Source organism: Aulonocara sp. 'chitande type north' Nkhata Bay, linkage group LG1 (genome assembly GCF_057382095.1).
Source record: "Aulonocara sp. 'chitande type north' Nkhata Bay isolate Kocher_YH1m ecotype deep benthic linkage group LG1, A_spYH_male_GT1.1, whole genome shotgun sequence".
Taxonomy (NCBI): Eukaryota; Metazoa; Chordata; class Actinopteri; order Cichliformes; family Cichlidae; genus Aulonocara; species Aulonocara sp. 'chitande type north' Nkhata Bay.
Genome location: NC_141344.1, coordinates 11,406,699 through 11,429,073, shown reverse-complemented (window position 1 = coordinate 11,429,073; position 22,375 = coordinate 11,406,699). Strand labels below are relative to the sequence as shown.

The 22,375-nt window shown below is 40.3% G+C and overlaps 1 protein-coding gene across 5 annotated transcripts in view; it reads right to left on the bottom strand.

Annotated features, from left to right (window-relative positions):
- Positions 1-22,375, bottom strand: part of shf (Src homology 2 domain containing F) — a 93,959-nt gene that overhangs the window by 24,678 nt on the left and 46,906 nt on the right. For all 5 annotated transcript variants that reach the window (XM_086269209.1, XM_086269349.1, XM_086269151.1 and 2 more), the window contains exon 3: positions 616-834. In XM_086269209.1, the coding sequence (XP_086125335.1) occupies positions 616-834 (219 nt within the window). The remainder of the gene's footprint in view (positions 1-615; positions 835-22,375) is intronic.

Sequence of the window (22,375 nt, the reverse complement as noted above, 5' to 3'; positions counted from 1 at the left end):
CTCTTAAAACCACAGTGACTACCTGGACCTACATGCACCTGCGCAACCAATCATGCCTCCCTGAGCAGCGTAGGTATCAACTTAGTTTAAACAGGCAGGAGCTGGATGAAAACAGTAAACAGTGTTCTGGACACCTGCAAAATGAAAGTAGCAGGTGCAGAGGAGAGGGGGGGAAAAAGCTTAAACAGAAAGGTAAAGGCAGCAGCAGCAGCAGCAACGGGAGCCTCATAACCTGACAGAAGCCATAATCAAATTTGTTAGTGCTGGAAAAACAGACGTCTGGGTTAGTAAAGAGAAACAGGTTCAGATTACGTTGTGTTAAAAGCTTGACAGTTGAGCCGTTAGATTCAGTCTCTGAGCATTTGACATTAGAACAAAGACTGCGAAACAGATCGAAATGAAATTCTGTTTGTTTTTTCCCCCCTTTTTAAAGATACTTACTAAAAAGGTAGAAATAATGTTTTCAGAGTAAAAGTGCATTATGCATCTCTTGTTCAAAAGTCTTCTTTGCAGTACTTTCAAGATTTATTTCACTTACTTCTCTCTGTGCCGTAAGTTACAGTGAGGTTTATATTCTCCTTCAGTGGTCATAACAATTCGGTCAGTCAGTCCTACCTGCAAAGGCTTTGGAAATCCTCTCCTTCTTCCACTCCCAGGGCTGGTCGTACTCCTCAGGGGGTCGCTCATCATCCTGGGGCAGTCTGCTTTCTCTGGGGCAGCGCAATCGGTCAGGGTCTGAGTCGCCACCGTTCTCAGCTGGCTCGTATGGTGTGTCGTACAAGGGCAGCTGCCTCACGGGTCCGTCCTTAGGACCTCTCCCGCCAGACCTGATCTCTAAAAAACATGAGAAAGACTCATTGTTAATGCTAGGTCTCTGACATAAAACTTTATAGATGAAAGCTATAAAGTTATGACTGTAGGTTCACTGGCAAACACAAAGGCAACATATTTTATCAGGCCTGAAGTGGATATTTCTTGTAAAGCACGGAATATGGAAGAAATATGGAAGAAGTAGCCTCACATTTACACTTTTAGCATCTGTGTTAATACAGGAATAAAACTGTGACCAGTGACATCAGTTTGATGGCCAAAGGGCACAACTAGCATCACCTATCAAGCTGAAGACTAGAATCTTGTTTTCTATGTGTTCAAATGAGAAAGTATCCATAGGCTGAGCAAGTCCCTCACTTAGTGGGTTTGGCAAATTTACAGTAATATAGAAATAATAATTAAAATATAATAATAAATTTAGAAAATAAACAGCAAAAAAACAGACTAACAATGTAGTAACTTGTGGTGAGCCAAGTTATCAAAACACTGTTGTACAATATTAAAAGAATGTGCTTTGTCTAAAATACCAAATGCATTTCTTGTACAACAGCTAGAAGCATCTCAGTCAGAGGCCATATGTAAAATAGCAAGGCAATGCAATAGTTAATACCGGCATAAGATGGGTGCAGATAGCACAAGTCCTGCGATATCAGGTACAGAGCACTGTCAAAAGCAGGCTATTCTCACTGAAATCTGCCATCAACAATAGTCAGAAAGCAAAATTGGGCATGAATAAATTGAAAGGCAGGGCCTCCTACAACTATTATTCAGTGAATGGCAGTGACAGTTTGCTGTTGCTATTTGCAGAAAGTGGGAAGCGAGTCTGCACTGAAATAAAAAAAAAAAAAAAAAGGTTGAGTTCATGCAAAAGCAGCTCTCTGCATAAAGCGTAGAAATCACACAGCGGTCCTCGATGAACATGCCCATCACTGTCAGAACCGAGTTGAATATAAAGTACCAATTTTCTTTCTCTCTGTAACATTTAACAACTCTTTGAAACCAACAGAAACCGTCACAAGCGTTAGAATAATTTTGTCGTAAATTATGTGAAAATGTCAAAGGGCCAAATAACGCCCCTGATCTTGATGTCACAAAAGCGAAGCAAGCTGTGGTTTCTTTTAAATAAAATGTTTTGTAGCCTCAATTTAGTTCTCAAGCCACATAAAGCCTTAAATCCTTTGAGCCTATTCCCTCTAGTGTAGAAATACTTTAATCATTGGTTTTGGAGGTGGATCCCAGAATAACTATTGATATAATACAGGAACGACAGGTTAGCCACAATAATAACAGTGTCACAAAAAAAGCAATTCCCAATACACTGTAGAACAATTTTCCATAATATCTGTATAACTGAGTAATAAAAAATAGCTTGAAAAAGCAGACAAACACCTATTATGTAGTGATTCACTGCATTATGGCGTCACCACACAAAGTGGTTAAGTACTGACACACGACATGCTCGTTTTAATAATACAAAAACACAGAAACAGTGCTACAGTGTATTCATCAAGTATCACTTGAAGAAGAAATATGACATACTAGATATTTTCCCCACAACCTACCTAATGTATGATTTCATAGCAACCTTTGTACTACTTGTCAGCATTTCTCCATCAGACTTAAATTCTTGGCTAGACGCACAAACAGAAATGATGACCACCTGGTGACCTAATGCATTAGAAATTTTTTTTTTTTTTCCAGAATGACCTCTCTTCAAGAAACACGGATGTTTGCAACTGGCAGAAAAGATGTGGGCACAACCCACATCCTCAACCCTGCTGTTCAACCCAGAAAGGGATTTTCCTTATGAATGTGACATCATTTAGCAGCAAATACTTATTGTATTAAGTTTATGTGCCACCACTCAGGAAAAGATGAAATGCAGGAGAGGATTTACAGTGCCAGAAAAGAAATAGCAGGATCAAAAAAAAAAAAAAAAAAGAAGGAGGAGGAGGAGGTGATTTTATCTATCATGGTGGTTGGACAAAAACAAACGTGGGCATAATGACATTATACTTTGTGCAATCTTTGTAGAGTTCAAGAAAGGGCTCCGTTTTTAAACTTTGGTACCCTCCTGGAACATACACCATTAACTGGTTTCTGGAACATTGCCAGTTTGTCTATAGACATCAGTTATAAAACGTCTACGTTTTCTTTTGTTTACATGTATAATCATCAGTGAAACAGAAGGCATTGAACGTTGCTTTGTTGTTCAAAGGCGGTGGAAATACAAAGTAAAACATCTTAAGCGTGTTAACCAAATATGACTTTCCCCCTGTAACTGTTGCATGCAAGGAGCAAAACTGTCAATCCAGTGTACATTTTTATACTCATGAGTCACGTCGCAAATCTAGTTAACATCACCTGACCACAACTAAAACGCATGCCCACCCTTTCACTCTCCATGTAAGAAGGTGAAAAAGACCTGACGATGCTAATGAAGCATCATGCCCTTGAGAACTCTCCTCTCCCTCTTCCACCGCCTCCTCCCCTCTCCAACCTTCCTCTTCTCACATGAAGTTGTTAGCAGCCTGCACCTTTCCTCCTGGGCCACATGAAGCTGTTAGCGGCCAGAACCACCATAGAGCAATGCGATGTGAAGAGAATGAAATATTATGCCACACTACTGCATAATTGCCTCTTGGCCCAAGGGAGCTCTTGCGGAAAAATGAGCAATGCGTTGAGCCTAATGGAGCTACCCGCCACTGGTGGTGGTGTAGGGGTGGAGTGAGGTGAGGCTGCCAGGTCCCGTATCTGAACGTAATCCCGCATTAGACAAACTTGCACTCTTTGATCTTGGCAGTTAAAAGCCTTGGTGTTATGAGATCCTACCACGATTAGGCCCTACCTTTGTTGCAGAAGAACAAATAACTCTGGAAGAAGGGAAAGAAAGCAAGTTGCAAGGAAGGGGGAAAATTAATGGGGGAGGTGTTACATTGGTGGGGTGAGTACACCATGTGGAAAGAACCCTTTAATTGAAGGCATGCTGCCTTCAATAAACTGTTGCGGTGGACTGAGACTCCCTGCTAAACCAGGCTTGTGTATGGAGACAGGAGCCTTGTTGGCCTCCTTACCTTTATTTGCATTTAAAAAAAAAAAAAAAAAAAAAAAAAAATTCTTCCTCCCAACCTTTCGTTCTTCCTTCTTTCCTACTGCTCGTCTTATTCATCTCGTCAGTTCCTGTTGATACACGTTTAGTAAACAGGGAGGGGGCACATCTGTCAAGACAAATTGCAGAGACTGGCCTGACCGTGGGGTTGCATGTAGCAACACTGCTGCAGCCTATATTTTGCATTTGACCCCTACCCTCTGATCAGGGTCAGAAGTCAAGCACCACACCCTCTCTTGATCTACCTCATACCTTCCCCTCCCCGGATGTCAGAGTTCCTGTCCAGATGCTGCACTTCCACTTTTTGCTTTTTACAGCCACCCCCCCAAAAAAGCTTGCAAAATGTGATTTATAAACCTCTCTAGGGGGCAGCAACATTGTTTTTGTATGTTGGAAAAGCCCTAATACAGTCCACCACCCTCAACAGGGTTTTCAAAAGTCATGTAGTGGCAGCAATCTAACACCCACAACCATCTGTTTAGTGCTACTAAAAAATATGTTTGCGATGGCAGCACACTGCTGAGAACCGAACATCTGCCTTTGCACCGAGAAGCAATTTTCCCTAATGAAAAATGACAAATACTGCATGCCAAAATAATAGGTGTCCACAACTGAAGGCAAAAAAACCAAAGTAAAATAAAATAAAATAGGAAAAAGAAAATTTTATCTCCAAAATAAGAGGCAGATCCAATCTTTGTTTTCATTTTTCTTCCTGTGGTTCCAAACTAAGGAGATTAATTCTGAGAGAGAGGAACATGTTCCTTGCTATAAATCCAGGGAGGCTCCTGTTCTACTTACTGCATGAGTAGCCCTCTGGGCATATTATCATGGCAGCGCAAGGGCAGTCAGAAAGCTCTGGATTAAATCAAAAAACATTAACTGCAACAAACCTGGCAGCCGCATCCTGCTGCACATAAAGAACTGATCAAACCATCCTGCCATCACCATCATCCAGACCGATTCTGTGTTATTTTCCTCCATTTCCATTATTGACTGTCAGTAAATTCACTGCATTTGCAAGAAAGTAGCAAACAACTACATAACCGTGCTTTTATTGCGAGGCTAAAGAGTGTAATATGTAAAAGAAAAACACATTTATCTGCCTCTCTGGTTGACTACCACCCACCCACTCACACTGAGCCAGAGAGAATTTGCTGCTGTGAGGCGCTTTCAGGGGCACAGGGAATATCTGGATTTGATTGAGGGCATCTCTTGAGCACTATTGAAGGATTAAATGTGACTGACTTTACACCCCTAGAAAACAATGCGCAGAAAATATCCAGGCTTAAGGATTTGCTCTGCCTGCTCTACCAGCTAAATCACTCTTAAAAGAAATCCTTTATCATTTGAGTTGGCTTGCTTTTTAACAAGGTGAATTTCTGCTGACAGCAACTCCTTAAAGTGAATTACAAAATATCACAAGTGAAACTGGATGTAGAAAATGAGACTAAAAATGGCTTTTTTGTTCATGTATTAAACAGATACATTTAATTGCATTTGCTTTCTGATTCGCTAAAATAATAAAAGACATGGTCCTCCCAAAGACACATATTTAACAGAGGTAGAAAAGGAGCTGATGAACAAAGCTTTGATTTCGTTCCGTTTGATTGGCCTAGTCTGTGACGAGAAAACGGGGTTGATCTGGTGTTCAAAGCCAGAGATTTGAGCAATATCGGGGGCCACCCACAGGTACTGTGTGTCAGTCAGAAAGCTCACAGACAAGTAAAGGTGTTTGTTCATTGACCCATGGCGCCTCTGTGTTGAGTATAAATCTGCTTAGTGACTAGAGCCAAGAGGAGGCTCTTGCTGCTGACGGTTCCCCACAGATCTCTGGGAGAAAAGTTTCAGTAAACAAAGACACCACAGTCCTGTCATCTTTGTGTCTGTATCTTGGCTAAATTATGATTTCATCTCTATGTTTTATAGAACAAAAAGGAGAAAAGACAAACATGAATACATTTATGTATGCCTTTTTAACAGTCTGAAAATATCAACTTAAAAAAAAAAAAATTCATAATAAATATATATTATAAAGAGTTTTTGTGAACCACTCAGCGTAAATGTTTTTCCTATCCATGCTCATGCTGTGACACGTTTGTCCACGTGTGTGGAGGACGTGCATCTGTGTCTCCATCAGCCTCCTGCAGATGGAACAAAAACAGCCATGTCATTTGTTCTCTCGCTCCTCCTTTCTCCTGGCTTAACACTGCACTTGAGGTGGATACACATTGAGGCCTGTGACAGTCTCACACACACACACACACACACACACACACACACACACACACACACACACACACACACACACACACACACACACACACACCTATGTATATATATATATATATTTATGGGAAGCCTGGAAACTAAGTCTCAGATCTAGTCTATTCATGCTTGGTCCAGAGAGGAGAATATTTTGGGTCTTGCCACACTATTTTTGGTTCGTTCCTTCCTATAATTTCTGTTTCTGTTGAAGGCTGTACTTACTGAGAAACAAATGACACACAGTGACAGGCGCTTGTCAGCAAACCCACATAATTGGGTCACCTTTGTGAACTGGTGAAAGAAAATCTATTAAAATTATTTAATACAAGACATAAATATGTACTAATTTGTTCAGCGATGGTACAAAAAGAACCTTCTATCAAAATAGCAAAACATAAAAGAAGGCATTGGAACCAGCCAGTCACATATCATATCCCAGCGAAGGCATGCCTGTGTTAGTGTGTGCACTTTATGCGTAAATTGTTTGTTTCTCTAGGTGGCCTGAGGGAGTAGAAGATGAACAGTGTCTTCCACAGCACTCTGACATGTATATGGATTCATTCCCTTACTGGAAAAGAGAGTAAGCCTAAAGAGACAACATACACAAAGCAGAAAACAAGACAGAGGCGGGCGGTGACGGAAGTAAGCCAGACAAAGTAGCGGAGACAGAGAGCGACGAGGGGAAGAGAGGAAAGCATCGGAAGCAGACAGTAGGGATGTATTTAAAATAAAAAATAAAAAAAAGACAACAGTGACAGCGAGTGAATAGAGAAGGGGAGGAAAAAAAAGAAAATTAGAGACAGTCAGGTGATGCAAGTTTGCCACAGAGAGAAATATAAAGAGAGAACATCAGGAAGTTGAGGAGAATGAAAGCAGGAAGCACAGATGGTGGGAGAGTGTGGCAAGAATAAATATATATAATAAAAATACATAACAGCGGACAGCTCTAATGAACACATATCACTTGATATTTGAAGCTCAATATTAAGAGACCACTGCTTCTGAAGGGTCAGGAGCCAAGAGGAAGCTTTTGCTGTGAACTGGTTTTAAATATGAAGGAGATGTAAAAATCCTCTTCAACATAGTCTTCTTGCTTTAATTCTCATAGGAGGGGAAATCCTTACTAATCAGTCACACCATTACCAACTATAACTAATACACAATACTCTAAATTTTACCAGCCTCTAAAGAAAAAACATCTTCAGATTTCCTTTACTGCATTTCTTATGATGCTTTTAAACTCATGTTTAAGATGATTTCTTTCTGTAGAGTGATCCATGTCTAAAGTGCGTAATATGAAAACAGTTTTTTCCCCAGATGTATCCGAGGTCTAAGCAAATCAAAAACAACCATTTAGAGGAGCACACTTAACTATTCGTATCAGGAAAGGCTACAAAGAAAACAAGTGTACCTAGTATTGCTTTATAGAGAAAAAATATATATCAGTGCTGCCTTCTGCAAGTCATCAGTTGCAAGATTTATGACTTAATTACTTTGGCATGCAGACTAGAGGAAGCGGGAATCAAACCACTGAACCTGTAACTGGTAGACGATCAGCTCTACCTCTTTAGCAATGTTTACATTCAAGAGAAACACCATGAACCCAAATACTTGTAGGTGTGGTGGAACAGATTTAGTCTCAGAAGTAACAATGCTAAAACCATCAAGCGTGGGTGGGTGAGCTTTTGACTATACCATAAATTTTGTCTTTTGAACATTTACAACCATTTACATTTACAAATGCAGTCTGGAACTCTTGTTCTGCCTGCTCTACAGAGGTGGCATACATGTATATAATCGCATCATCAGCCTAGAGATGTACTTTTGCTGGAATGCTTGCGCCAAAATAAATAGAAGATAAAATCAGTCCGAAAATGACCCAGCCTCTAAACTCCCCAAATTCCAATCTGATCACTTCTTTTGTATGTCCAGAATGAATGTGATTTCTAGATGCACTACTTTGCAAGTTCTGTAGGTTGTGCCCCTTGCTAGACTCCACAGCGTACCCTCGGAGATCCAGTATCTGGACTGTGACAGATCAGGATGCATGATGGGAATTTTCACAACACTGGTTTCAAACATTGTCTGAGAACCATGAATGTTGTCTACAGCAGGTAAAAACCTAAGAGATCAACAAAGTCATCCAGAATTCATAATACAGTTGGCAAATTGTTATGCAAATATTTTACAAATATCAATCTGACTGTGGTGCTAAGACACATTGAGAGATTATCAGTCAGCAGGATTCAGGTCATATTTAAATTTTGGCCAAAGTGTTGGACTACTCCCAACTCACTGACATCGTCATCACTGTCAACAAACTACTTGATGAGGTCAAGCACTCAACACACACAAACTTAACACTTGAATAAGTCTTGAGTTAAGCCTAAGAGCTTCCTGTTTTATTTAAAGGATCAGCTTAATAGCTGACACAGTCTGGCAGTAATGAGTAATTAACTGGATTTTCTGATTACCATGGGATCATTTAACACTGTAAAATCGACTCCCTGTGATTTGATTCTCGCATCACTGTCTGATTGGCACTGCCTCACCTACATAAACGCCTGCCCACTGTAGGACCAGCGCATATAAGGTGGCATTGATTCTTTGCGTAGCTGCAATCACAGCTCATTAGGACTGAGGTAAAAGCTCATTAATAGAAGATTAATGGGAACAGTGGCTTGGACAGGTGCCTACCTAACAACATGAATCACAGCATAGTCCGAACAGCTAATTTATACCGCTTCATGGTGAACAAACAAAAGACAAGCGACAGATCAGCATACTGACACAATGACAGCAAGCACAGATACGAGAAGTCATTTGCTCTGGCTGTCAACTGCACTGCAGTAATAGAAATTCCATTTCAACCGACAGTCAAACACACAGAAGCCGAAATAATTTCTCGACAAACAGTGAGGAAGACTTCATGTGAAGCAGAGACAGGCTGCTTGGCTGATGCTGCTGGATGCAGTGTCCCACAGCCTTATGGGAGCAGAACATTTTTTCTGACGACTGTAGCTCTGAGCCATGCTACACTCTGTAGCTATTGTTCCTGAGCTGAGATAAGACATACGGTGGATTAGAGGGGAGTGCATCCAGAGTTCAGGTTGTGTATAGCTGGTGAAAGGAGAAGACAGCATGGGAATGGGATTGGTTTTGGGAATGGAAATGGGAAGAAGAGAGTGGTAAGCACCTTTTGTCCTGATTCCTGGGTGGTCACAGAAGAGGGGGACAGGGGAGTCAGATGACACGTGGATGTGGCTATGATGTATTGCCACTTCATGCCTCTACCCCATTGGGGGTCAATAGCCCATTAATGTTGAAAGGCCTCCAGCAACAGTCAGCAAAGACCCACTCGCGCCCCCACCACCTTGCTGCCACAACCTTCAACTAGCTCACATTCCTCCCGGGAATGTCAAGACAGCTCATTCTACTTCTCTTTTAGAAAGAAAATGCGTTGGAAAATGGACTGGACATTGGAAAGGAAAGTGCTATATAGGGCCTACAAGGGCTGTCTTATCCTCCCCAAATTATTTGCCAATATAAACAAACAAAGAAAGATTTAAATTGTAAAATTTTACATAAAAAAGATTGATAAAAAAAAAAACATCCAAAAAACCCCAAAGATTACAAATTTCCCAAATATCACCATTCAAAAATCATACAATTCCCAATTAAATATATAGTTTATACGATCTGCAAATCATCTTCTTGTGTTTTTGGTTCACAACTTTTTAAAGATAAGTTTGTATAATATACAAAGATAATCACGTTGGATTTCCAGTTATACTTCCCCAAGAGTCTAGCTTCAACAAATAAAAACAGAAAAAACAACACACGCACTAAACACTTAAGCGGTGAAGGCGCGAGAATCTCATGCTTTTAAGTCTATTTTTTTTTTTTCTACATTTTGCCTCATTGTGTGATAATCCGATAATCTCCCCCTGCAGCACAACAATGCAGACAGAAGCCGCAGCCTAGAAATATGAGGAAAATTAAGTTCTATCACCTCCGCACTTAACGGTGCTGACAGACACCGCGCTCTCCTTAGGCTGTCTCTCATTAGTGGAGATAGATTCATGCTCAAACGCTGACATATTTTACTCTCAAACTGGGTTGCAAACAGAGGACAGAAGCAAATCATTTCTTGTGGCAAAATTATACAACCTGAACTGTGCGTGACCTCAGTTTTGCTACTCGTAATTCACAGTAAAGTCTAAACTACAAATACACCCAATGAGCATTTAAATAATAAAGCATAATGCCACTCTTACTATTCCATCACTTCAAAGTCATGGCTCATTTATGAGTCATATTGCGCATAAATGAGGACGCTATTGCAACGAAGTAGGAGAAATAGTGTAATTAGCTCAACAGAAAGGCATAAATATTTATTATGTCCAAAAAAAGTTAGATTTTCAGGCTAAAGGGGGGGTACATAGGGAGACGCCAGAGTGCTTGGTATTGATTTGTTCTCTTTATCCGAGATAGCTACTTCTGCTGGTGCAGCATTGTGACCTGTGTACCAATCCTGCTATTCCAGAGGACGTACGTGTCCTTGGGGAAAACGTGCATTAGCGAGGCTCGGGCAATGCAAATAGTTACACAGCATTGACCGTGGTCTCTCTTGACACTTGTGCTGTTTTGACCTTCAGATGAGTGCTGCCTCTTGGTAGGTGTTCCCCACTTGATTACACATGAGGAGAAGTAAATACAGTAAAGGCGGATTACCACTGTAAGCTGCTAACAGTGTTTACATGACTGCCTGTGATCTGATCCCTGTCACCCTGCTTCTGAGCAAATGAAACAACATGACTGCCAGCAGATTAAACAATGGGGAACACCAACAGTCTTAGAGAAAGTGGGTTCGAAATATTTTACAAAAGGATAGTTGCAGTCCACTTATCAGATTTCCACAGCAAACTGCAACATATTGAGCTAAAATGCAGAATGAGCAATACAAGTCTTTTGGCAAATACACAAAATAAACTTTCAAAATTGGACCTTTGTTCAGGAAATGATCGAATTTTTACTGAAGTGTATTTTGCCAACAGCATTCAGAAAACAGACTCCCTTGAGGTCAGACGTAATTGATAACTTGATCACTCAGGCATTTGTGCTGCGCTGGTTTTATTTTAGCCATTCAACTTCATCCTCTATAAAAAGAAAAGATGTGGCAGAGATGTGGCTCTAACGATATAATGGGAGAGTGGATAATGTTTTTCATGTTTTATGTTTCTGGTGGAATGCATTTTTTATAAAGCCCACGCTCTAATATTGAAAGCATCCAGTCCAACGATCAGACATGAATCATTGCAAATAGCCAAAGCCTAATTAAAACCTACTGTAAAAGTGTCTGACTACAGCTAGAGACTGCGCTGTCGGTTACTCCAGCTAAACTTTACACATATGCACTGGTTTCAAAAAGCAAACAAAAGAAAAAGAAAACCAATAACATATCGTAAAAGCTTTATATAAGCAAAATGATTAACGTCATACACTTCACTCCTCTAGCGCCTTTATGTACTTTGGTCTTTGGATCTGCAATATATCCAGTGAGCTGCACAAGAGTGAAAGTCTACCCTGTGTGTGTATGTTAGTGTGTTTGTTGTCTGTCCTCTTCAGCTTCCATTAGATCAGACATTAGACAGCCTGGAGAGAAACCTCTGATAAAGTCCAGTCAGACCTCTCAGCTCTGTCCAACCTGATTCAGTCTGACAGGGCTGATAGACCAGAGCTGGGAAGGCACATGAAATATGAGCTAGCAGTAAGGGCCACGGCATTTCTTATAAAACTAAGGTAAAAAGGACCGAGCAATTTGCAATAAAACATCCAAATGTGCATCGTTCTTTCTCTGTGCAACCAAACCACATTAAATCTGGGTTTTAGAAAGGGAAGTGCAGTAAAGTCCTTATATGCTCCCACGAAATCTCTCTTCATTTTCATGGACGTTTTACCCGCATGCCTACCAGTTGGCACAAATATGCTAACCAAGCTCCCAACAGGTGTAGCTGAGACCAAGACCTGCCTGACTACAGCGCAGACTGGAAGAACAAACACCGTCGTAGCAGATGGTCATTTGCATCATTTTCTCATGCGCCATTGTGGCACTGAGGAAAAGGCAGAAATGGAGTATAACAGCAGGGGTTTTTACGCAATATTTCACCATTCTTATAAGATGTACAGAGAGCGAAAGTAAACATGAATGTTGGTCATGCTAATGAATGCATCCACAAGCTGGAATGCATTTGTGTCACAGTACAGTTGTTGTGTTGCTGTGATATTCAGATCCAAACAAGAAATTTATAGCATATTTTTATCTCATGAATTTGTACCCGTGCCTTTTATTAACTCACATGATGTATTGATTTCTTTTTTATTAAAGCTTTTCTCTCTTGTTTTATTACATCATCTTTCATGACACTCAAAAGCCTTTTGATTGATTTGTCACACTGTATCAAAATTAAAATTCTTTATCCCTTGTTGGTATTTAGGTCAATATTTGACAACAGCGAATGGGATGATGCATATTTTTTGTTTCCATACAAACAATACATATTAAAATTTCATTAGCTTTCACATGGCTCACTGTTAATCAAAGCGTTTTAAAATTCATGGCACGAGCTTACACATCAATACTGCTGAGCACCTGCCCTTGAGGAGTAAACAAGACAATGCAATAGCTGGCAAAAAGAAGAAGAAAAGAAATGTCATTTCAAAAGAAAGGACAAGAATACATTTCAACACGGTTGTCAATTCAAATCTTGTTTCCAACCAAAGTCGATTTTATTAAAAAAAAAATTGTTATAAAAGTTGACGTGTAGTTATGGTGAAGATTAAAGGCACATGAGCCAATGTGTGCTCATGGTGACGGTATGTAATGAAACTCAAACGTCAGTTCAGTCTCACTCCAAATGAAGCTCTTAATTTTACTCTTCTTCAAATTTGCTTTATTCACACTCTACAAGGAGCTATCCCATAAAAGCGAGCTCATTTTCCTTAATGAGTCAAACACAAAACAAAAACTCCAGATGACTGAACAATGAATGCTAATCGACCCCAAGAGTGCACTGTAGAAAATGAGCTCTTGTAAACAAAACTGATTACCAGTGAAAAAAAAAAGTTGCAAAGTAAACCTGGAATAAACTAGTTCTATCGCTCCTCATGAATACATTTCTTAAACACCTAAACGACTTCCACAGCGCTCGCGTCCTTAAGTGGGGTATGACATGTGGCACTTCATAAACTACAGGAGCAGGAGTAATTTATGGACAGCTGATTGATGGTGTGTGGGAATTAGTGCTAAAGATTTTCGACTTTTTTCTATGTGTCAGGTTAAAGTACTACCATAACAAAAGGGCTCGTCAATAAAGGCTCGTAATGACCGACCCTAGAATTAGTATACAATTTTGACGACAGGATCTCTGCTTTGCATTTTCTTGTGGAAATATTAAAAAAAAAAAAAAGAAATTCAGCAGAAGTTTAACTTCACTCTTAACCTTTTTTTTTTTTATTGTTTTTTTAGCACAACTTTTTGCTCATTTATTTACACTTGTAACGTTATTCTTCTTACTCTTAGTTTAAATTTTATTTATGAGCTGCTGACTTTAATTTAACAAAGTATAAATTGGCCTTGCAGACAATCTGAAATCATAAGTGCATCCCAATCTAGTCTTTAAAAAAAAATTCAATCAAATATAATTTAAAAAATGTGCAAAACTGTATAATAGGTACGAACATGATTTAATCAGATAGGATTGAGGAAAGACAAACATAGCTGCCTTGATTCGCAGTAAAAAACAGCTCGCAACGTAATAATACGATGTCAGTGTCTGCTATGCCAGGTCCCACACCTTTTTTACACTTTTATGACACCTCTCTGTTGGCTGGACCCCAGACATGTGCCTGCAGTATGCCATGTGGGCTTCTCCACAAATTTGCCAGCAGCAACAGCAGCAGCGCTGGTCGTTCCTCTGCCAAACATCCGTCAGCGCTCTCCTGATTTTTATAGTTCAAGTTCCAAAAAAACACCACCAATGAAACTACAGTTTGCCAGCGCTGTATTTTGGGAAAGAGTGTGTCACTATTGCAGAACAGTTATTAACATTTGACCGGAATCAGGCTCAGGACTTGCGTTAAATGTCCCTTAAAATATATTCATACCCCGCCTTTAAAAGTCAGCGGGAATCCTGTAAAAACACTCATGCCAATAAAAACTGGATAATGCTGAGTGAGTAATTTTTGCCTCATCCCTTTCCCGGATCCAATAATGGTCCATGCCATTGCAGAGAAAACAAAAAACAAAAAAACCCAGCAGAAGGCTGAAAGAACTGCCAAGCTATAAGGCTCATCCCACTGATGAAGCAGCAGAAGTTGGTGTGACAGTACAAGTCAAAAGAACGGCTTGTTTGCACTGCAACTAACTCTTTGTGGCAAAAAAAATAAATAAAAAATGCACTTTTACATTTATAGTATATACGGAAGCCATTGCAGGCAGTCAACATGTAGTAAAGATGAGCCAAACTAGGTTTTACTCTCCCACTTCTTCCACTGTTTCCCTCAGGAGTGTAATCATCCTCCATGTGGTTTGGCCGCCTCCTTCAACCCCAGCAGGAATGCCTTCTCCATTGCCAAAATCCCTTTCACAAAATGTGGATGCAAGCAAAACACAAAGAGCCAGGCCGTGGAGCAGGATGAAGCTCATTCTGTCACTAGGGCAGGGAGCGTGATATCAAAGTGTTATAAGCAGCTGCCGAGTATGTTTTGTAGGAATGCTACTATTGATTTAAGCCAGCTCCCTCTGTATATCACGCTAGTTGGAAGGAATGACATGCTGGCCTTTTTTTAACAATAGTTATTCACATACTCAAGCATGCACGAGAACACACATACAGAGAACTCCACCTTTTAGGTCAAAACCATCTATTACTGTGGTCTAAACTACAATATCATGGCTTCACAAGGCTGCATACCTGCTATTAGTCTGGTATTTAGCTGGTTATAGCACTAGCGAGTGGGAGGCTTCTGGATTTGTCTCCTTCTGCAGCTGTGTGGGCGACTGTATTCAAAAAAGGCCATGTTAATGAAAGGTCACCTGGTACGCACAAATATGAGACAAGTAGCTACATGAACACATTTGACGCCACAGACGATTGGCACAAATGTGTGGAGAGCACACAAGATGCATACCAGTGGCTGACAATCACACGCATGGATGTGCCGCACTGCCACGAAAAATACTCCCTACCCCACCTCCCTACAGAGTAACAGGGGTGGGCTGACAAGACCCATCCCGCTCAGAGCTGCTAACACATTCTTGCACCTGCTGCCTCACTCCCGACTGCTCCTCATGCGCTCTCTTTAGGGAGCACACACGCCGGATTCCACACATGTGTCGCGGCTGACTGTTGAACGGTCATAATCTTTCTGCTATGCACAGTTGTGCTGTTAACTTCTGACAAGTGTATTTCTAACTTGAGCGCTCTGTTTTCTTCAATGAATAAAACATAGTTTTGCTGAAAAGGAGCCTCTACGGGACTGACAGGACATTAGGCAAATGAAGAAATGTTAGCGGGGAGGAAGGAAGCAATCTCTGCCATCTTATGCGAGGAGTAAGACTTTTGATTGTAGGTCTACTTGTCTATATACGTGTGCGTGTGTGAAATGTGTGACAGGGAAAGAAACAAACATGTAGGCAGGCCCTGCCCTACAAAACATACGGAGGAGACAGGGGTTCTGTGTTCTAGTTCTGTGGGCGTGGAGATGAAAGACTGAGAAGTCTGACTTTTTGCACTTCCTGCTGAGACATAGGAAGCTACCAAAATCCTGTCAGGAACAGGAGGGGCCAATTTCTTCTGGCTCAAATTTTCTATAACTTGTCAGCCTCTGCTTCACACACTACAGAGAAAGACAAAAAAAAAAACAAAAAAACCCAAGATTGCTGAATGACATTATCACCTTTCTTGTGTGTACTCTATATGCGATCATGTCACAAGAGAAACAGAACGATTCAACACTTACAGTCTAAATAACAGTGGGAAAGACGAGAATATTGTCGGAAGCGTCTTATCATCATGCTCTGTGTGTACTGACATTTTCCACTGCTGTTGTGTAAATTCTTGTGGACACAGTGTGGAGGATGTGGCACCAGCGAAAGCATTCTCTGCTGGCTAAATGATACCTGACCTTTCCACTGGCAGTCTGCAAAACAGGGAGCCCAGCTCACAAGTGAGTCTTGATAGGACACAAGGGGCGGAGCGGCAGATGAGGCTGAAAAATATTTACGGCTCCAAGAACTCATGAATACACGCGTGAATGGATGAAAAAGATGACACGGTTGTTGCAGATGAGGAGGATTATCCCATCCTTACGCTTTTGTTCCCTTGAAATGGTTAATTTTGAATGGCTGTCTGCTTGCATTAGCAGGCTTCATTAATAACATTCATTAGCCATTCAGGGTCTATTTGAACAGAGCATCAAGAATCTTCAGCCTCCCCTGGCTCCCGTCCTGATACACTTACATGGACCATGTAATGCCTGCAGGACAATTCAATTAGGAAAGAGGCATTTGATCACCATTAAGACTTAAGACTCACATCTTAAAAGCATAATTTATCACCATCAAGGTCTATTGTATGACAGTGCTAGATTAGACGTCCTGAGCATTTTCTGGAAGGTGACACATAGCTTCTTAGAACTGTTAGGGGTAAATGAGATTAGCCTAGTCTCCTCCTCTCTTTAAAAAAAAAAAATGGAGCCCCGAAGAACTAATGATACAGTCTCACTTGTTTTTTATTGTTTTTACCTACAATAGATCATGACTGAACACAAGCCATTTGTTGTCCTTCTCATCATAATTACACAGTTTCCAGGAGAGAGCAGCAGAGGCAGAAACAATCAATCACAAGAAGCCCATCTGCAGATGTCTCTTTAAATCATCCACAAATCAAGGCCATGAACAATATCCACCGAAACCAAAAAGGGGAGTTGTATTGAAACAAAACCACTCCAAGGTCCATTTGCGGTGAATGAAACCTTGCCAAGTGGAAGGAGAATGAGCAAGAGTTGAAAAATGGGATGAAAAAAAAAAAAAAACAGAAGAGGGGAAATGAAGATGCCAGGAAGTAAGGCAGGGTAGTGTGTGAACAGCCCTCTGTGCCAGCTGACCCACTGTTGGCAGGTCTGGCTGCTGGGCTCTTGCTACTCTCAACAGCACCCAGACGCAGAGGGGAATCCGAGGTAATTTGTCCACTTGTTTGGATGATCCACCATCTGCCACACTGCGAAAGGCCTCAGGCCCAACCTTAAGGCTCAGTGTTGGACTCAAATGCTAAACATATGGGGGCAAGCAAAAATGAAGTCCAATTTTTTCTCAGGGCACCACAATTTCAAAACAAGACATAATCAGGGAGCTCCAAAACAAAAATCGAAAAAGCATTCTTTCTGGACAAATCAAGCATGATTTATGATGCAACATTTTAGTCCATTTAGTAGCATTTTAGATAATTAACGTTTATTTTCCAGGTTTATTTTTAGAATTTGGGATAATCGAAAGCAGCAGATTTTCTTTACTTCTTTTAAGTGTTTATAAGTGTGAATATTTTGCACAGGGCAATAAGACATGGACTGCAGCTCAGCTCAGTTATTGCTTTCATCTCTATCGAACATCACAGGTCAACTCCAATTTGGTGCTAGCTGTTTTGTTTGCTAGCAATGGCTAAAGCTAATTTATTTTTATTCAGTTCAAGTCTGTTTCCTTATAAAGTCCCAAATCCCAACCACGGTCAAAAATGATCTTTGATCAGTATCAATGCAAACTTCAGCCTTATTTGGCAAGAATTCTATGTCATTGCTACACAGTAACTGCAAACTTCTACAATATAACCTATGACGTAACCTGCCATCTGCATTTCGGGCTACTTTTTGTTGCAATTTTTGAGTTTTTCAGTAACAGAATAACAACCATGTCACAGTATATGGAATACAAATCATACAATTAATATAAAGACTCACAAATGTTAGCAAATTCCTGAAGAGCGATTGAAAAATATTAGAATGTAGGTGAGGGAACGTAAAAGGACAAAAGAAGAAAAACATGTTTGCACCCTGAAAACAAAGACGACGACGCTGGAAGTAAAAAAGTCCCAGCACTTTACTTGTTTGCACTGCATATAAAACTCTGGGACATGAGCACAAGTTAACTGACACATAATCTACCAGCACAAGCATAAATGCAAGCAACGCTGTCAGCCACTTATGTAGGTTATGTATTAGACTCCACAGTGATTCACAGCAGGAGTCTAAATCAGGCCTCAGTTAACACATTTTTTCGTTTGTCTCCAAATAACCTGGTACCATTCTAATATTCATGAACAACATCGAATTAGTCAGAAAAACACGATATAAACCAACAAATGCAACAGCACAGCACATTTGTAAATGTGCACTTGCAGGATGTAAAACATGCTATTACGGGAACTCCAAACTGCAACTTTACTAAAGCAGAATCTGTAAACATAGATAAAAACACACACGCTCAGTGATGCGCAGTGACTATCCTTCATTATTACTGTAGGTTCAATCAGCTGTTGGTGCTGCAGTTTCTCCAGCAGTGAACAATTAAGAGACAGACAACCTCTTAACTGCACTCTCTTGGATCAAAGACCATCCTGGTCTTCTGAAGTTGCAACACAGCCCAGCACTTAACATTCTCTGATGTGAATTAGAGAAAGCTGTAGAATAAATTCATAATATTTAAATAGAGATTGCAGGTCTGCAGGTCTGCAGCACCCACACTGGCACAAGGGAAACTATATTTGTACCACCAAAAGGAGGATAGCAAAGCGTACTGAAATGTCATGGAAAACCCATTTCAGGAAGGTTTACCATTCTATCAAGAATTATTGCTTTCAATTTCCTGGTTGTTTATAAGGATAGGAAATGGAGGAACATGCGAGGCTTCATCATTTACATGACTGGGCCCTCAAATGACCTTTGAAAAATAGAAAATTACTTTCCAGATTCTGGAGTGAAAGGAGAACACAGTTGTAAGAAGTGAATACTGAAAACAGCAATATCCAAGTCTATCATTATCAAGTGAATAAACATGACAATATTTTGGTGCGGTGAACATCATCCTTTGGAAATTAAGTTCTTAAACCAGCTTCAGCGCAATACAGGTTAGCTTACTGCACCTCAAAACAATGAAGAAAAAAATGAACAGGTAAGCCGACAAGAGTGGAATGAAACACAGAGTGAGACTTGGCAGAAAGAAATCCAAACAACAACACTCTTGGTCATATGCCTAAGATTGCTCGCCACACTATTTCTCTGCTGTATTTCTTTTGACAACAGAGTGTTGCGGCAGCTACTCACAGTGCTTTGAAGTGCCGTGAAATGACACAAACAGTACTTTCGTAAAAGGATGAACTGAGTCACCGGGCAGTGGCGTGACCAGGTCTGGAGATGATTACTGCGAGGAGGCTGTGAGGAGAATAACTTTGGTGAAGAGTGTTCTGCTTTTTGGTCCTTAGCTTGGCTGCATGGCTGCATAGTTAACAGGTTCCCCACTAAGAAGATGACTTTGATTTATAGTCAAATGAAGTAAACGATTATCCTGGTGATCAAAGCCTGGATTTCCCCTCAAGTCACCAACATCTGCTGGTCTTACATAAACATTGTGCCCTTAAGGAAACATCACCGTGTATCTATTAATAACTGATGATTTTCTATCACTAGCTTTAAGTCACACAAACACTGCATATTTCCTGTCAGAATTTTTGATTTTCCACAATCAAAGCAGGTCAACATTCTATTCTATTCTATTATTAGCAGGAAACCATTGCCACAAAATGAACTGAGTCAGCAGATTACTGTTTGTATCGCACACACGTTTTGCTGCCATCTTAACCGCATGCAATGAACAACTTCTTCCAGTTATGGGTACTAGTGCAGGGAATTAAAGTTTCTGTAAGGCTAGCATGTGCTGAGAGCAGCTGGATCCCCAAAGACTGTGCTCATCCATATAGGCAGTGTCTGTATGGATGGACACAGACTGTGCTCATCCATACAGAAACTGCCTATGAGAGATACTTAAGAAGTCTGCATTTTGGTTTAACACTGAAGCAGAGCATTATGGCTTTATCATTAAAACCATTTATTTAAAAATACTGAAAACAGCTATGCCTCTGAGGAGTTGTAGTGGAAATTAGAAGTCTTCATAGGTCCGGTCAGACCTGTCTTTTTGAACTCAGTTGAGTTGGAAAAGGTACAAACGCCACTTAGTCGAATTGGGTCAGGGAAGATCCTTTACAGGATTTGTGGGTCAATATGTAAAATGTCTGGATTAATTTTTATATAAAATTATGAAGCACATAAGCAAACTATTTTAGTTCCTTTTAGTTCTTACTCGCTGCTCGTGTTATTCCTTGTGCTGCCGATGAGGTTTCTGTTTTCTCTCCATTACAGCCTCATTATGGACTGGGCTCAGCTATCCTTCGTTTCAGGTAGGCTGTTTGTTGGGTTCAGCTATCCCTTTTTTATTGGAATCCTAATGTATGCAGATCAGATTCCACAGGTCTGCTTCAGATGGGGTCCAACGTTTTTGGAGCAATGAAAAATCTCAACCGCAGACCACCTGCCAAACTGCAACAAAAATCCAATAAGTTACAAGGTCTGGGAGAAATCCCGTCTGAATTCTCTTGTGCCATAATTTGCATCTCCTATTGCTCGTTCCAGCTAGGCCATATGTAGACAAGTGAATGGATGTGTTCTGGTTGCCCAAATCTGTAATTTGACAAACACATTACATGGAGTTCTCAATGTTATCAGAATTACTGTTGTTTTTTGAAGAGCGGGACGGGTTCATTTTCTCAATGCTTACCGGTGCAACTTGAGCATCTGCATGCTCTCCCAGACTGCTGAATGAGTGCAAATTGCTGTAATGAAGCTATTTCATTATGGGGATGAGCAGTGCTGAATAAACAGGAACAACAAGGCAGAGTGCTTCATTGAGCCATCTGTGGAAGTACTTTGGCAAAGAGTATTGCTGTGTTTACAACACTGATGGCTGGCAGTAGGACACAGATGACTTCTTGCTACAGTAAGTTGAACAAAAGTCATGTCCACTGATCTACAAATATAACCACTTGAAAGCAGTGGGGTGGTGACACCAGAAAAGAATGGATAGATAAGAAAGCTCATAGTTGAAAATTAATCTTAAGTATTGTCAGTGTCATCTTTATTGCAAGGTCATCTGATTTTAAGGCATATTTATAACAGCAGGAAATTAATTTTAGCCTTACAGCTATCTAATCTACCAACCTCATTATGAGACAAATTAAGACAGCCCCTTTATAAGAGAATGCTTGTACTGTAGTAAACTAAACACAACACAGAAGAAGCAGATGATGCAGACTGACAGGACAGTCAAACAGTAATAAGAAATATACCCAAACTAAAAACAACAGGTAAATCAGATATATAAGGTAGAATCGGCTTTCTACCTGATTTCCTTTGTTCTCACTTAAAAATAATACTTTTTTTATGCTGAGGACTTTAAAATGACAAGACACAACGTAAAGCTAAAAAACACAGTGAAAGCAACACTGTGCTGACTTCAGGGAGTACTCAGGAAGGAGAAAAGGAGCCAGGGTCAATTTCAGCATTTTTCCACCACCCCCTTACAGAAACGGATGAGAAATTGAGTTAATAAAAGAATCGAAAAATGGGAGAGAGACACCACTGTGTCAAACAAATGCCTTTGTAGTTGCTGCTGCTGGTGCAGCATGATGCCATGCTGGAGACTTAAGGCGCTCTCTGACATCTGATAAAACTGAATCTAGAGTTGATGCTCCAAGAAAAGAAAAAAATCCACTTTTTATACACACTCACTGGCCACTTTGTTAGATACACCTGTCCAACTGCTATTTAACACAAATTTCTAATAAGTTCATTCAGATAAGGCATCAGTGTTTTAGGCTGTGAGTGGTGGTGGGGTGGGGAGTATTTTCAACAGTGTAGCAGTCAAACAAACACAGAATGTTTATTGTGGAGTTTTTACCTTACAATATAGAGTGCCTTAAGGTAGGGCTGTGCGATATGACCAAAATCTCATATCCCGATATAAGAATTCTATCGTCCGATAACGATATAAATCACAAAAATGTA